This window comes from Bison bison, unplaced genomic scaffold (assembly GCF_000754665.1).
Source record: "Bison bison bison isolate TAMUID 2011002044 unplaced genomic scaffold, Bison_UMD1.0 scf7180017864349, whole genome shotgun sequence".
NCBI classification, from domain to species: Eukaryota; Metazoa; Chordata; class Mammalia; order Artiodactyla; family Bovidae; genus Bison; species Bison bison.
Window position 1 is genome coordinate 7,658,642 of NW_011494921.1, and position 16,493 is coordinate 7,675,134.

At 43.2% G+C, this 16,493-nt stretch overlaps 1 protein-coding gene across 17 annotated transcripts in view; it reads left to right on the forward strand.

Annotated features, from left to right (window-relative positions):
* Positions 1 to 16,360, forward strand: part of TCF4 (transcription factor 4) — a 382,697-nt gene extending 366,337 nt beyond the window's left edge. For 12 of the 17 annotated variants that reach the window (XM_010854777.1, XM_010854773.1, XM_010854771.1 and 9 more), the window contains 5 exons: positions 9,381 to 9,516; positions 11,125 to 11,287; positions 14,792 to 15,021; positions 15,695 to 15,835; positions 16,025 to 16,360. In XM_010854777.1, coding sequence (XP_010853079.1) covers positions 9,381 to 9,516; positions 11,125 to 11,287; positions 14,792 to 15,021; positions 15,695 to 15,831 — 666 coding nt within the window. In that variant the 3' untranslated portion in view covers positions 15,832 to 15,835; positions 16,025 to 16,360. The remainder of the gene's footprint in view (positions 1 to 9,380; positions 9,517 to 11,124; positions 11,288 to 14,791; positions 15,022 to 15,694; positions 15,836 to 16,024) is intronic. The other 5 variants (XM_010854778.1, XM_010854776.1, XM_010854775.1 and 2 more) reach the window with 1 other exon arrangement.
* The last annotated feature ends 133 nt before the right edge of the window (positions 16,361 to 16,493 follow it).

Sequence of the window (16,493 nt, forward strand, 5' to 3'; positions counted from 1 at the left end):
ACTCTGTAGAGCTTTATTCTCAAAAAAAAAAAAGAGCTGGATATTGGTATTTTTCCCCCCCGATTTAATGCTACTCTTAATGTCATTTTCTTTTATTAAATCCTTTCTTTTGCTTTTGATCTTATTTATAGCAGAGCCACTGGTCATATGGAAACTATTATTGTATAGCTGGGAGATGAAAGACTTCATTGCAGTTAAATAAGAGTGAATCATTTGGGCCAATAATACACACATACAGTGAGGGACTGTTTGTGTCCAGAATGCCCTGTGTTGTTCACTTTGTAACAGAGCCGTTGAGGTTTATAAAGGGCTCTACCAAAGTCTGTTTTTTCCAAAATATGTTGTCTGACAGTATGGAAACAGGTTGGTATGCAGTCCTTAGCTACTTTATATATGTGTATATTATACAGGCACTTCTTGTTGTAAAAATAGGAACTTTGATATAAAGTTGAGATGTTAATTAATATTAAATGTCAGTTTTTTTTTTAAACTATATTTAGATAATCTGTATCAAAATTCCACCCATCTTTCAAACCCTGTCTACAATACCGTTTTCTTCTTGAAGTCGTCTCTGGTTTCTCCATCTGATATGATCTCATTCCATCCTTTAAAACCCTACATGACCTTATACTCCTTTATGACATTCATCTTATTTTGCCTTATATAGTATTTTTTATATTAATCCACTGTTAAGATATAAGAGGCTACGAAGTAATACACACATCTATCTTTTATCATTTTTTCCTGCAGTGGCTTGCATATACATAATAGCCATTCCTAAGGCCTTTTGAATTAAATGAAATGTTTATTTTTTTTTTGTAGAAAACGGCTAAACCTGTATTCAGCAATACCAAAAGCTTTTAGATTTCAGAGCGTCTCACAGGATATGTGCCATTGGTGTCAGCCCTGACCGTTTAGGAAGGACGTAACTGCACCTTGTGGTACTACAGTCCTATGTACAAGGACCCGTGCTTGCCTGTGGGGCGCTTACGTTTCAGAAGAGGTGTAGGCTTTGTGCATAGCGGCCAAACAACATCCTTGGTGCGTATGCCCTGCCCTACTAGACAGTGGCCTCGAGTGATGTCCATCATTAACAGTTAGGGGAGAGCCCTCTCCAGATCCAATAAGATGTTGAGAGTCCTGGAGACCCAGGCAGACTAGGAGGAATGAGAGTAAGGGGGTCTGTGGGGCAAATAAAAGTGGGTCCGGGGCGGGAACCAGCCCTTCTGTCCCGGGGGACAAAAGATGGAAGGCTTAGCTCAGGCCTTGGGAATGTGGGAGTGAAGGCAGCAAACAAGAGGCCCCAAGCAGGCAACTGAAGATGGGAATGAAGAAATTTAAGAACAGGGGGTACCAGCACGTTCCTTTGCTGTCCAGGTGAAGGACCCTGAAGCATAAGGTATTAGACTTAATCCATAGAACAGTGAAAAGCCATGCTAGAATCTTGATATGCAAGGGCCCAAGGGCAGAGGATACAGCATTTACCAGCTGAGTATTTCAGAAGGGATGGGGAAGAAATGTTTTGTTACACAAGCTTCTTTACACTTCCACTGCTTTTCCAAATATGTTACAATCAGCAGGTGTTACTTGCATAATAAGAAAAGCATTTTAAACATAAAGGCCTGGTTCTTTCCCTGTAGAGGTCATTCCAGAGTATTGAGTAGAGTTCCCTGTGCTGTGCAGTAGATTCTCATTAGTTGTATATATAGCCGTGTGTATATGTCAGTCCAGTCTACCAGTTTATACCCCTTTCCCTTGGTAACCTTGCTTGTTTCCTACATCTGTGACTCTACAAAAGAGTGGGTAAATGTGTACATGTAACTGATTCACTTTGCTATATAACAGAAACTAATACAGCTTTATAAGTCAACTAAACTCCAATAAACATTAATTTTAAAAAATGTTTTAAATGAAACCTGTTAGTTAAGGACAAACCCCTAGTAACAGGCTTCTTGGGCCAGCTACAGAGCACTTTGTGTGCCAGGCAGCCTGACACAGGTGTGTTTATTCTGCAGGGACCGGAAATTCCGATACGTATCAAGTGTCCAGTTGTCTTTTCCTTCAGACTAGCGAAAGAAGCTGCTTACAAGTAACTGCAAATTTGCACCATAATCTCTGTGCTATGTGGGCTTAGTTCACTAGGCTTGGATTAGTTCCCTCCATCCTGCTTACTGACTGCTCCCCGGGGCCAGGAAGGGACAGAATGGACTCTGCTAGCCACCCCCCGGGGTCCCCTGCCTGATGGGCTGCGTCCAGTTCTAGTTTCCGGTGTAGGAAAGTGATGTAAAGTATTGGGGGCAGAGGGTGGGGATACAGAGGAGAGAAATGAAACAGTTTTAATAGCTGAAACTTATGAGTTAAGGAAAAAAAAAAGATGAACTGAAATCACATAACTGCCATTTGCATTTCTCAAACTCGATCACAGAATCATTTGTTTTTAACCATTTTGGTGGACATCATGAGAGTTTCAGCCTGGCTGACCCCGTGACAGGTTAACACTGCCAAGGTCAGGGTCGTTTAGATCATGCTAAATCCTTTTGAATGTTATTTTATCATCTGGGGAATAAGCGTTAAATTCATTTCCAAGAATTGCCCAGTAAGAAATACCTTCCGTTTTCGGATAAAGCATAGTTGAAGCTGTGAGATTTCTGGGGAGGGGAAAAAAAAATTTTTTTTTTTTTTTTTTTAAAGAAAATTAGGTTTTCTCCCAATGAACATTTTAAGAATCGAGATCCAAACTAAAGAATTTAATCTAGATCTGACTTGAGTGAAAAGTCCTTTCAGTGTGTAAGCACATGAATTTTTAAAAATCGTCTGATAATTTTTTAAAACTGAGGAACGTGGAAATTATATTTGTGGTTGAAGGGTCTCCCAGATGCCACAGCTTTCTCACATGAAAGAGTTGGTTTGCAGAGCCTACTCTCGTTTTCTACAGAATTCAGTGCCTCTGATACTGTTTCTCAATATCTACCACTGCTACTTCATGAACTTCCGAGTTCTCATCGTGAGCTATGAAAGTTTGCAAGACCACTTCCCACCTCTGTAAAAAATGCCCCTTTTGGACTCAATGGTATTTTTTGCACATTTGAGAAAATGTTTGCTTTCCTCTGTTATGACACAGATCTGGCAAGATAATTGAAACTGAAATCTAGCACTCTCTGACTGTCATGTATAATTGATATTTCATGAGGAGATTACAGTTCAGACACCAAAACTGTTTTCTCTGTCAATGGGTGTCTAATTACAGTAAAGAGCCCATCAACTTTTTTTTTTTTTTTTTTAATGATTATGGCAAAACAAGAGAAAGTTAAAAGAGAGAAAAGTAAAAGTTACCAGGACTTTTTTTCTGGGCCCATTCTCTTGTTATTTTCCTTCTTTCTAAAAAACACCTCTGTCAAAAGGAGATTTTTGAACATGATGCCATTAATTACAGACTTTCATTTTGAAATACCAAAATGTTTCTAACAGCATTTCTGGTTTTGTGTCATTATCTCTGGATCTAAAAACTGATGACAAGTTTCCTAAAGTTCCCCCCTACACTCTTTTAGAAGGATTATGGTAGAGGAGAAGGAACTGAGGTCTGAAAGCCTGTTTTGAAGCAGTTATCGCTGGAGATAACATTAACAAGGATTGAATAACTGCCAAATGAAATTTAATACATTTTCCCATCCATGCAATAGGCCTCTTAAATACAACAGAATAATTACTTTCACAATACTCCCTGGAAACAAAGAGAGCAGAAACACTGAATGCCTTTTTTGTTTGTGATGTCTGTTGTGAGCGTGAGGATAGGAGAAGGATATTTACCAGGGCACTCTACAAGCATCCCCGCATAAAAACAGCCTTGCCAGCAGCCACCTCATTTGAAGTTGCATATCTTTTAAATCTGTTTATGTTGGAGGAGTCGTGGCAGCTATTAAATTTTGTAACTTAGTTAAGACATCTTGGCCTTGGCTTGAGTTGGAGGACTATGATGGTTTCCCCTCTATGATAAAAGTGATTTCGTATCTGCATCTACACACACACACACAGAGACACAGAGAGAGAGTCTTAAAATGAAAACTCCAGGAGTAACCCCGTTTATCCCTAAACTCTGCTCCCTCCTCCGTGCACATGCATGTGTGAGTGTGTATATATGTGTGTGTGCTAACTTGAATCAGTCATCCTGACTCTTTGCAACCTTATAGACTGTAGCCCACCAGGCTTCTTTCCGTGAGATTCTGCAGGCAAGAATGCTGGAGTGGGTTGCCGTTTCCTTCTCCGGGGGATCCTCCCGACCCAGGGATTGAACCCACGTCTCCTGCATTGGCAGGCAGATCCCTTACCTCTGGCCCTTCGGGTATGCCCAACCAGACTGGGGGAGGTGGACATCTGGTTCCAGGCTGGCCTGTTCATGGGGTGGTCCACATCTGCTTCAGAATGATGAGCCAGGCCCTCAGATGATCTCAGCATTCTGAACTCAGAAATACTAAAACAAAGAGGGAGTTAGGGGCAGGTTCAGAACCTGGAAGGATGTACTGGGAGCTCCTGTGAAAGAAGAGTCCAGGGTGCAGTCCTGAGTGGGCAGAAGCCAGAGAGAGAGGTACCAACAGAGGTGGGAGAGGCTGGGATAGCCCTGGGGGACAAGGGATGGCCTTAGGTCCCAGGAGTTCCCCAGGCCCTGAGCTTCAGTCACCAAGTCTTCCTGTTATGGCTGAGTAATATTCCATTGTGTACCACAACCTCTTTATCCGTGTCCAGCCGTCTGTCGATGGACATCTCGGCTGCTCCCATGTCCTGGCTGTTGTAAATAATGCTCCAGGAACAGGGCTTCATGTGTCTTTTAGAAGTCTGATTTTTCTCAGGGTATGTGCCCAGTAGTGGGATTGCTGGGTCGTATGGTAGCCTTATTCCTAAGGAACAAATTTGAGTCCATTCTAATGAAGAGTATAAACCTAGAACTTGCTATACAGAGTGAAATAAGTCAGAAAGTGAAAACCAGGTATGCCGTATTAACAAATACGTATATGGAATCTAGAAAAATGGTACTGGCGAACCTATTTACAGAGAAGAAATGGAGACACAGCATACGGAACAGCCTCCTGGACGCTGTGGGGGAAGGGGGCTGGGCGACGTGGGAAAGTCGCTCTCGCGTGTACACGCTGCATGTGAAGTAGGTAACCAGCGGGGGTGTAACACAGGGAGCACAGCCGGGTGCTGTGGGATGACCTAGAGGGATGAAGGTGGCAGGGGAGGCTCAGGAGGAGAGGATATGTGTATAATGATGACCGACTCACATCGATGTGTGGCAGAGACCACCACAGCGTCATAAAACAGCTATCCTCTAATAAATGAAATTAAAAAAAAGAAATCTTCCTGTTAAATCTCCTTTTACCTGAGCAAGGCGGAATGAATTTCTGGTCCTTGCTCTTAAAATCACTGCAGTAAACTGATCACTCCATGAAAATTCCACCAAGGATCGCTGTAAGCCCCGCATGGGCCAGGGCCCGCATCTAAGTTATTCACCACGCGTCCCCAGCACCTTCCAGAATGACCAGCATCAGCTAGATTAGGATATATTTGCTGAATTAATAAATATATGCTCTGATCAATTAGCAGTTACTGAATAAAGTTTATATTTTTGTTCTGTCTTCTACTTTTAGCATAGATATATCTAAAACCATATGGTATGTGACTGTAAGAAGACTCTATTGTTAAAGACTGTAAAAAATTTACAATCAGTATTGATAAAACTGTTTTCATTGGCTGCCTTTTAACTTCATTGCTTATCTAGATGAAAAGGTTCTCAAAATAGGACTTTAATGAAATATGGATTTTCTCGGTGCCATCCTTAGAATTGATTTGTAGGTTAAAGGGATCTGCTTTTTTTCTAGTTACATTATTATATATTTGTAAGTGGGCAAATCCTGACTCTCATATATACAGATGGCAGTATTGGTCTCACCATCTATTTCTGAGTTATTCTATTGATGGGTTTGTGCTGGCCATCCACTGTGGTTTTTTTCCTTGTCTCTTATGTGACCAGAAATAATGTTTCTGAGGGAGAAGTAAATAGGGTTAGGAAATGCTGTCTGTGGCCAAGGAAGCAAGCAGAGCAAAGCTAATTCTTCAAACTGCAATATTATTCCATAGACACAGGCAATGGAATGAATCAGTCAAGCTGATTAGATGGATCCATGGATCTAGACCTCTCATTATTGATCCATTTGTTCCTGAAATATATTACAAGAGAGACCTTCTAATATCACAGATAATGTTTTCAACTTCCTTTATGAAAAAGAATGTATTATTTCAGGGGCTCTAAGGTGATCTTTAGAAAATTAAAGTTAGGTAATATGCGTGGATAAAAGCCAAAGTCTAGTCAGAACCACCACCTTCTCAAACATATTTATAGATCATTTAAGATTTTGCTGTCATTCTGCAGGAGAAAGATTTAAAACCAAATGGATATGAACAACCTAGAGTGCAAAGAGGATCACAAGTGAAAGTAGCTCGACTTCTCAGGTTTCTTAAACTACGCAGACTCTTATTTACGTGTAGTGAGCACGTATTTTCAGCTGAACACCTAGCATCAGTAATTGTTGTGCACGTTTGTGTACCAGCTGTCTTGCATACTGCTACTCCTTGCAATAAACCTGAGGTTTATTCACTGTCAGTTCCAATGTTATTTTCTCCATTTTGGGTTTGAGTAACTTACCCAAGATTATATAACAAGTAAAGAAACCAGTTACAGTTAGAATCTACATATTTTTAACTCTCATATTGTGTTAATTTTCACTTAGTTATGCTGCCTATCATAATAGTTGAGGCAGAGAAAATAGAAGGTCATTGGGTGTGGGTTCTTTTAAAAACTAAATGTGACCTAGAAGGGAAAAAAAGAAATTTCAGGATTAATAACAATATGTTTTAATTGAAAAGCAATGTCTTAACCTTGAATTGCATCTCAGTTGCCCACAAAGAAGGCTTGAGGGTTTTAATAGAATGATTCTAAAATAGAAGGAGGGTATGGGAATCTCCGCCATGCTCAGATTGGTGGTTACCTTCAGTGATTCCAATTTAGACTCATCCTTTGTGGAAAGAAATGTAATCCACTGGGAAGGCCAGTAACTATGAATCAGCAGTTGGATAATTACTTAGGTTACAGTGAATAACGGTCTTAGCTCAAGAGCTACCATTTGATCAGGGCCTGTAAAATCCATGCTTGCAAGTTGACATCTTAGAATGAAAGGATAGTCGTTGACTGAATCAGTCTTCTAATTGCACAAATATAAAAGTGGGAAAAAGCTATCACTCTGTGGTATGAAAGGGAAATGAAAACACAGACGGTGAGAAACGGCTGCAGGGAACTGGGTGGGCACGGTCTGCCTGCGAGAGGCCAGGCTTCAGTTACAGGTGCAAGTCAGGAGGGGCGTGGCGGTAGTGCTCAGTATGTGAAAAGGGCTGACGCTTACACCACGGAGCTCTGGAGGTTAAATCCAGGACCAGTGGCTGCAATGTCCAAGGAGGCCAACTTGTGGAGGAGATGGAGTAGCTGTCTTGGAAGAAAATCAGGTTCTTAATATACTTGAAGCACCCACATATCAATAGGAACTAACCACCTTCCAGACTGCTCTGGGGAGGGACACAGGCACCCAGAGGACAGACAGCAGGAAACTCCCCAGATCTCTCAGCTGCAACATGCGTCTAAACTTCCCGGTGCGCCTGAGTCCTTAAATCCTGTGCTCTTCTGGCTGTAATTTGTTTTAACTTAAAAAAAAAATTATTTTCAAATTTAAAAAATTATAAAAATGTGGTGTTGGCTTACAGTGTTGTGTTAATTTCTCTGTCCAGTGTATACATATGTATATACATTCCTTTGCATGTTCTTTTCCATCATGGTTTATCACAGGACATTGAATGTATTTTCCTGTGCTGTACAGTAGGACCTTGTTGTTTATGCATTCTCTGTATAACGGTTTTCTTCTTGCTGTATTTTGAATCTCAGCAGTTGGTATGATTTATATGGTCCTCCCCCTGCCCCCTGTATTATTATCTTCTGCATTGTTTTGGAGTCTGTAAAGGTGGCACTTCATACTAGGCTGTCTTGAGATAGCACGTGCTTCATCTGGTTCTGTGCATTTTATTGTTGCAGTTCAGATTCTTACTGTTGTTGCATTTTGCGGAAATACTCTTTTAAAACACTGGGTAGCAAGAGGGAAGATTTTGCTTTGTGGTTTTCGATTTTGGATTGGGGAAAGATGTGCACTCTTTGATTCGTAGCAGCGTAAATTCGTGGAGAGATACCTTTAGTGTTAGACCCACTGTCCTGCGTCACTCTTCACCTGACAGTACACTAACCAGTAACTACGTGGAATGCCGGTGAAACTTGACTCACGCTCCTCTTGGTTTCCACATGCTCAGTGGTCTTACTTGAAGGCGTTCACTATAAAAGTCAGCTACTGCTGTCTCAGTGCCATAGGTTCAACATCTCTGGACCCCAGAGTAGGTAGTAGTAGTTAATAAAAAACTCAGCAGTATTTTTTTTTTTCCCAGACCAAGTCATCATGCTGTACTCTATAATTTTATTCTTGGAGTCATCGAGAGTGTTTACAATATGGTGTCTATCTAGGATCAGAACAGTTAAAAAAAAAAATGGAAAAATGTCCAAACATCTTTGCATGGCAATGATGGCATTACTGGTGTGTTTAATAAAACCTTTATTGGTACATTTTCCGGTATGGTGGCATTGGCAGAAACGGTCCCCCTTTGGATTTGGAGCTCAGCGGCTGATGAAATACAGTAAACATTAATTTGGAACGGGCTGCCAGTTTTGGAAAGCCAGGTGACACTTTATTATATTTGTACCAAGCAGGGGCTATGTCCCATACTGCCGTAGCTTCCGCTGTCAGAGGCTTAGCTGGCATTATGGAAAAAAAAAAAAAAGAAAAACATGGCAGGCCTGAGAATCTTATCCCCTGAAATGAAAGTCGAATGCCAAATTGAAATTCCTGTAGGATTTCCGATAGCAATGGGGGAATTGAGAAGCCCACAATTAAGCATATGGGCATTAAGATAATTGTCAGATCTGTTGGCGGACATGATAGAAGGCAGATGGGTACGAATCAGTACGCTCCACCGCAGCACCCTGGGAGACCATTTGACGTTTTACCTGCCTGAGCTCCTCTGCCATATTTGTCACTGGATGTACAGCACGGCATCTTACTGAGCGTTAAGTGTTTTTTTCTTCCGCCGAGGACTCTAGCTGCATGTGTGGTCCTTCAGCGCCCTCTAGTGAAAGGCACTGGGGAGTCTTGTTTTCAAAGGCTGGTCTTCCTTCCTTGGGGTCCTGCGGTCGCACCTCTGATGCCCACTTACCTCCGCGGTCCCTCTGGCTCTTTCAGGTCGGGGCCCATCGTGAAGACGGCGTGGCCCTGCGAGGCAGCCACTCTCTCGTTCCGAACCAGGTGCCGGTGCCGCAGCTACCTGTCCAGTCGGCAACCTCCCCTGATCTGAACCCACCCCAGGACCCTTACAGAGGTAGGTCCGTCTCAGGGGGCCCGTCTCATCTCCCTGAAACAGTAGCCCCCGTGTGCCTGCGGTGCCTCCTTGGCATTCATCCCCCAGGAAGCACTGGCCAATAACCACGAAGCCGTTTCGGTAACAAGATGGTAAGGAAATGGGAAAGGCTTTCGAATGTCGATGGCTAATTGTGTTTCTTCGGTAACTGTTTTCCTCCAGCGTCCTCTGAAACCCTGCTCCTGTTTGCAGCAGGGGATGAGACCAGATACTGATGAGAGGAAATGTGATTTTAGCTATTTCCACATTGCTCTCATCCAGATCCTTTAATGTGGTTAGTTGTAGCCTGACAGTGATGTTTCCAAATGAAGAGGAAGGAAGGAAATGGGTTTTTGTTGCTTAAGATGGAAGGAAATGTAGGTACATTTCAAAAATGGGACTCTGTCAGATGAGTCATCTGGCCCTGTCCTGACTGCACCGTACCCCTGACTCCTTTCGGCTTTCCAAGACCCCAGGTGGCTGGGCCACAGGAGCAAGACCTGGGTCCCAGGTCCCTCTGCAACTGGCTGGCCCTATGACCAAGAGATGCTTTTGTAATACCTCGTTGTCCTCACACTGAGAATAAAACGTGCTAACGGTGCCAAAAGAATGAATATGTGTAAGCATCTGTCTAAGTATTAAGCATTATAAGAATCTGAGTGTTAACTGTATGTGGGCATGCCTGCCCATTTTTATCCGAATAGTCAGACTTTGATGGCCCTTTCTTTTAAAGAGCCTTTGGGTTTTCTTTGTCTTAGGTCAACCCTTCTTATTGTGTGCAAGCATGACCTGAGGATGTTGTTAAAATGCTGATTCTGATTCAGTTAGTCTGGGGTTCTGCATTTCTAATGGGCTTCTAGGGGATAAGCATACTCCTGGTCCCCTGATCAGATTTTGAGGGACAAGATTCTGGACCCCATAGATTACAGATGGAAGGAAATACTGAATAGACATGCTTCTTTCTACCTTAGAAATAGATGATTGCATTTGGGCCACATTTTAAAATATATTGTGATCTTAGAAAGTTGAGCAGTGGAAGAGCTAGAAATGTCTTCATTGAGCTGCTTTCCATATGTACCATTTTTAAACACTGATTACTCCTCGAGGATAAGAGAAGCCTAATTTCAGAATATCATTAGGGTATCTATTGAAGTCTTGACTGTACGTATTTAGCGTACTCCCTGGGAATTATATTTTAAGGACATTTTTCTATTAAACCATTGCATATGGAAGAAACTCAATATAATAGCTGATATTTACTTGGGTTCTTAATCAGAACATTGAGGTGTGTGATTTTCATGATTATGATTTTCATTGCAATTAAGTTGATGTTTTGTAGACAGTGAAATTACCATCTACTCCAAAAGATTGCAAAATAGAATTTAACCTCAGAGCCAATGCAGGGATAACTTGTTTCTGCAGGTGCATTTTTGAAACTTCACCAAAGATGATGAGGAAAGTGACAGATCACACAGTTGGGCGGTCTGAAATGAACAGCCTGCAGCCCTGCAGCTTGGGGTGCGTGCGTCTGCGCCTCGAGGCTTTGGTGGGTGTGTCACCTGGTCTCTCTCTTTTTTTTTTTGTCTGCAGGCATGCCACCAGGCTTGCAGGGCCAGAGTGTCTCCTCCGGCAGCTCTGAGATCAAATCCGACGACGAGGGTGACGAAAACCTGCAAGACACGAAATCTTCCGAGGACAAGAAATTAGATGACGACAAGAAGGATATCAAATCCATTACTAGGTCAAGATCTAGGTAACAGTATATAATACTGTCGCTTCATTTAATTCCTTTATTGGACTTTGATGAAGTGAACAGAACAGGAAGAAACTATTCAGTTTTTTCCTGGAAGGTAAATCTGCAGCTAAAAACGAAAATGGAGAGGCTTGTTCTAGAGGCACGAACGTATCGTTTGACATACCTGTACTCTAGGAAAGCCGAAACTGCCTTTACATTTATGAATTTGGACCCAATGCTGAAAATGACACAAAACGGCAAAAAACAATTTATCACCAACTCAAATGCAAGCAGTCGATTTGTAAGACTGCTTATTCTACAAATTTGGTTGGAAATGTTCTTCCGAAAATACTTCTAAAAAGAGATCCTGTTGCTATTGAAAGCTCAATTGATGTATGTGCAGTTGTAACTTTTTTCTTACCTTGAAAGTGAGAAAGTACCGATTTCCCAGCCTGAGTCTACACGTGTTGATATATTTATATATGTATAAGAGCAGTACCTATGTTGCTATTTTTTTTTCTTGGCTCCTCCTTTCTACAGAAAATTCAATTGCAGGAAAATAGCTTCTGATCAGTTTTCTCAGGTCCCCAATATCTTTAAATTAGAATCTGTCTCCTTGAACTGTAATCTGATAAGCAGATGGACTCTTTTGAACATTGTGACACCCACGTTCTTTGCCTCAGTGTTCTTGGATAGTTTTTATTTGGAAATTTAATGTGCTGTGCTACGACAGTACCTCCCTTTATAAAAAAACATTTGTTTGGCCGCCCTGGGTCTTAGTGTGGGCCTTTAGGATCCAGTTCCCTGACCAGGGGTCAGATTCAGGGCCCCTGCGTTGGGAGCACGGAGTCTTAGCCACTGGACCACTAGAGAAGCCCCGATACTCCCTTTTAGAGGCTATTGTTATCAAGGTTATGCCTAGGCTCCTTTAGGAATTAAGAACATGCCATCTTTTCATAGTGCCTTTGTAGTTATGAGATATGTTTTGTTACTAAGTTCTACCACAGTTTTGAAAATTCTGGAAGCTTCAAGCTTACACCTTTCCACCATCGCTGTGGTTTCCTGGCCCTTGGCCATTTCCTGACTCTTGCCTTGGAATGATAAGACGTTCCAAGGAGGGCCTTTGACATCTTTAGCAATTTCTCTGTTAATTCAGTCAACTCTTGGTAACTCAACTAGTGGCCATAACACATGCATTATCAATTGATCCTTTGAAGTCTCAATTCAGCATTTAAACTTGCTGTTGAAGAACCTTCTTATTTTAAAGGTCACTCTCTTGACGTTCACTTAGGACTCCAAAACTGTTCTTTGGCAAGGCTTTCCAAATCTAGGTAGTTTTGTTTGCATAAACAACTTATAAGTGGATAACCCATTCTCGTTCATTATTGGCCTGAATACACTTGGAAAACAATTTCCCATTTTCAGCCCCACTTTGGAAAAAGTGTGGCACGTTTGTAATGTAAAAACATCACCCAAATTTTTACCTTCAGGACAGGACCAGCAGAAACTCGACTCTGTTCTCATTTTGCTTGTTACATCTTACTTTTGAGGTGGGCTGTGGGTGCGAATTCATAGTCAGCTTCAATTCCTTGGCATTGGCCGAGGTCATGGATGGGAGAGAGTCGGGCCGGCAGAGGAAGTGAGGAAGAGAATCAGATGGCAGAGAAAGAGAGAGCTTTCTGATGGGTTCAGTTCAGTTTTGCATTCACCAGCACACATCCAAGGCAGACAGTCCCATCTGGAAGGGAGTTTAACCTACGGGCAGACGAGCCAAGTCTTAAAGCATCTTTCTTTGGTGTCTGCCTCCCTTGCAAGTGCTCTTGGCTCACTTGCGTACGTCATCTTTATGGGCAGCGTGTGCTGCAGCCCAAGAATACACTCCATTTCTGCCTGACTGGGTCTTCTCTGCCATGGTGCATCCTCACTGCAATGTGGAAGTTACACAGAGATTCTTCACAGTGGAAGATTTGGAGCTATTCATGTTTTAAATTTTTTTTAACTTTAAAAAAAAAATGTTTTGGCTCCTCTGAGCAGCATGTGGGATCTTAGTTTCCTGACCAGGGATGGAACCCACAGCCTCAGCAGTGGAAGCGCAGAGTCTGGACCACCGGACCACCAGGGAGGTCCTGGACGCATAGATTTTAAGCCAGTACTCCTTAAGTGTACATTGAAGTGAGTAGATGGCTTCCCACATGTTCCTCCTGTTCTGAAAGGTGGTGATTCACATCTTTATCCTGTGAGCCTTTCAGATTCATGGAATTTTAAGGTTGAGGCTCACTTGGCTGGTCCTTGGGGTCAGTGCTCAGATCTCTAGGTTGACATCCTTACAGATGGTCACTGCCGTTTTGCTCCTTATAAGGGAGACTGTTGCTTTTGAGTGAAGTATACTTCATTTTTTATGTCTCTCATACTCAAAAAAGGTTCTTGTTCATGTTAATTCAGACTGTCCCACTTGGAGTTCCTTGCTCTGTTCTGTCTTTCTGAGACATCTCCCATGCCTTTCTTTTTTAAGTGATTGCCCAGAAACAGTTAGAAACCTTGATGCCATGAAATCTTCCTGATATGACAGGCTTTCCTGGTAGCTCATCATCATCCTATCTGTCTCCCATTCAAGAGTTTCTAATTTATCAGGATCTCACCCAGAAGTAGAAGTCACCTTTTCTTTCCAGACTGCTGGCTCCAACCATGCCTTTGAGGGAATCATTTTGGTTCTCACAATCAGAGATCAGCTTTCTGGCTTCATTTTTGTCTCACAATGAGGTTGTGGTCATTGATAACCAGTAAGTTTGAGTTGGTTTGGGTTGGGTTTGCCTGAAACTCAGGTTTCCCCAGCCTGTCTGGTAACCATAAACATCCATAATATTAAAGGTTATGGAGATGATGTTTTTCTAACTTTGCTGTATTTAATACATAGAGAAAGTGAGACTTGGATAGAGTTAAGTGGCCTGACCAAGCCTTCCAAGCTGGTTAGCAGACAACAGGCCCTCCTGTTCACTCCCATTGTCTTGAATGTATGACCTTCTTAATCCTGTTTGAGCTGCATTGTCTTAATTTTGAAGTATCCACATCGCTTTTCAATCCCTTGTTTTTCTTAGGTTCACCTGTCACAGTATGAAAGTTAAAAAAAAAAAAAAAAACACAGTTTCAGTCTACAGCACTTTCTAGATTGCGGTCCTTGAGCCGGAGTTGACCGTGCACTGCTTTGCTGCACATGGTTTTATGGACAAGAGCCTTGTTCTCCCTTTTTTGCTCCCTTCTATCCATACGGTGCACTTGGGGCCCCAGTTTGAACCTCTCCTGTTGGGTTTGGGTTTTATGTCTGCGAGACTGTGAATGTCTCACGGGGACTGTCATAACCACCTAAAGCAATGCCAAGCCCTGGCAGAGGGAAAACTCCACCAGGGACAAGAGCTTGAGATGGAAAAGCTCCCCGACAGCTCGGGAAGAAATCGGAGGGAATTTAGAAACCGTCCCTTTCCACCCCCCCATTAGAAAATGCCGCGTCTTCCCCTGTGTCCGCAGCAATAACGACGACGAGGACCTGACGCCCGAGCAGAAGGCGGAGCGGGAGAAGGAGCGGCGGATGGCGAACAACGCCCGCGAGCGCCTGCGCGTGCGCGACATCAACGAGGCGTTCAAGGAGCTGGGCCGCATGGTGCAGCTGCACCTCAAGAGCGACAAGCCCCAGACCAAGCTCCTGATCCTCCACCAGGCCGTGGCCGTCATCCTCAGCCTGGAGCAGCAAGTCCGAGGTCAGGGCGGGCGGCGGGCTTCCTCGCAGAGGTCAGGGTGGAGCCCAAGAGTCGAGACCAAGGCACCCCTCAACATCACAGGGCCGTTTCCGTGTTTTAGTCACACGGAAGCCTACAAGGCAGCTCCCCTTTCCCCTGTAATGACGTCCCAGGAATTTTCTTACAGCTGGGACAGACGTTTCCCTCGGTCCTCTCAGTAATCCGAGCTCAGCATCTTTGCCTGGGGCTTCCCAGGTGGCCCGGGGTAAAGACTCCGCCTGCCAAGGCAGGAGATGTGGGTTTGATCCCTGGGTTGGGAAGATCCCCTGGAGGGGGACATGGCAACCCACACCAGTCTCCTTGTGTGGAGCATCCCATGGACAGAGGAGCCTGGCGGGCTGCAGTCCAGGGGGTTGGAAAAGAGGGGAATGTGACCTGGCGACTAAACAGCAAATATTTGCTTTACCAACTTTCTTAGACTGTAAGGCGCCCACACAGCTTCCCCAGGCAGATAGATGGAGGTTGACTCGCCCTGAGCTAATGAATTGCAGCAGTGTGCATTTTCCTGCTCGGGGCTCTTGTTCTGCAAGGTAGAACCTGAGGGGATGAGCAGACCCACAGAAACATAGCATGACTGCCCCACACCAGAAGCCCTGGGTGAGACCTAAATTCTCCATGCTCTTCTCTTCCACAGAAAGGAACCTGAACCCGAAAGCCGCATGTCTGAAGAGAAGGGAAGAAGAGAAGGTCTCCTCAGAGCCGCCCCCGCTGTCCTTGGCGGGCCCCCACCCCGGCATGGGAGACGCGTCCAATCACATGGGACAGATGTGAAAGGGCAAGTGTGTTTTCAGCGTTTCTGAAGGCGTCCATGTCGCGCGCCCAGGCATCAGCCCTGAAAGTTGTATCTGACCCAAATGCACACATTGTTTTTGCCTACCGTTGGGGGGGGCGGGGGGGTTTAAAAATGAAAGCGTCCCTTCTCTGTTACAAACATACTAATTCATCTTTCTCTCTTCTCTCTCAGGTCCAAGTTGCCACATTGCTTCATTAATACGAGAGACCACTTCCATAACAGCTGTATTATCTTAAACCCACATAAACACTTCTCCTTAACCCCTTTTTTTGTAATATAAGACAAGTCTGAGTAGTTATGAATCGCAGACGCAAGAGGTTTCAGCATTCCCAATGATCAAAAAACCGAAAAACAAAAAAAAAGAAAAAACACGTGCAACTTAGGGGTTGACTCTCTTTAACATATCATTCAGAACGTGCAGTGTGTGCAGGCTGAGACGCAGCCCAGAGACTGAATGGCAATCTTTCCACACTGTGGAACAATGCATTTGTGCCTAAACTTCTTTTGGAAAAAAAAAAAAGTATATAATTAATTTGTAAGTCTGAAAAAAAAATATTTAATTTAAAAAAAAATTGTAAACTTGCAATAATGAAAAAGTGTACTTCTGAAGAAAACGACATGACCGTTTTTGTTGGTATTC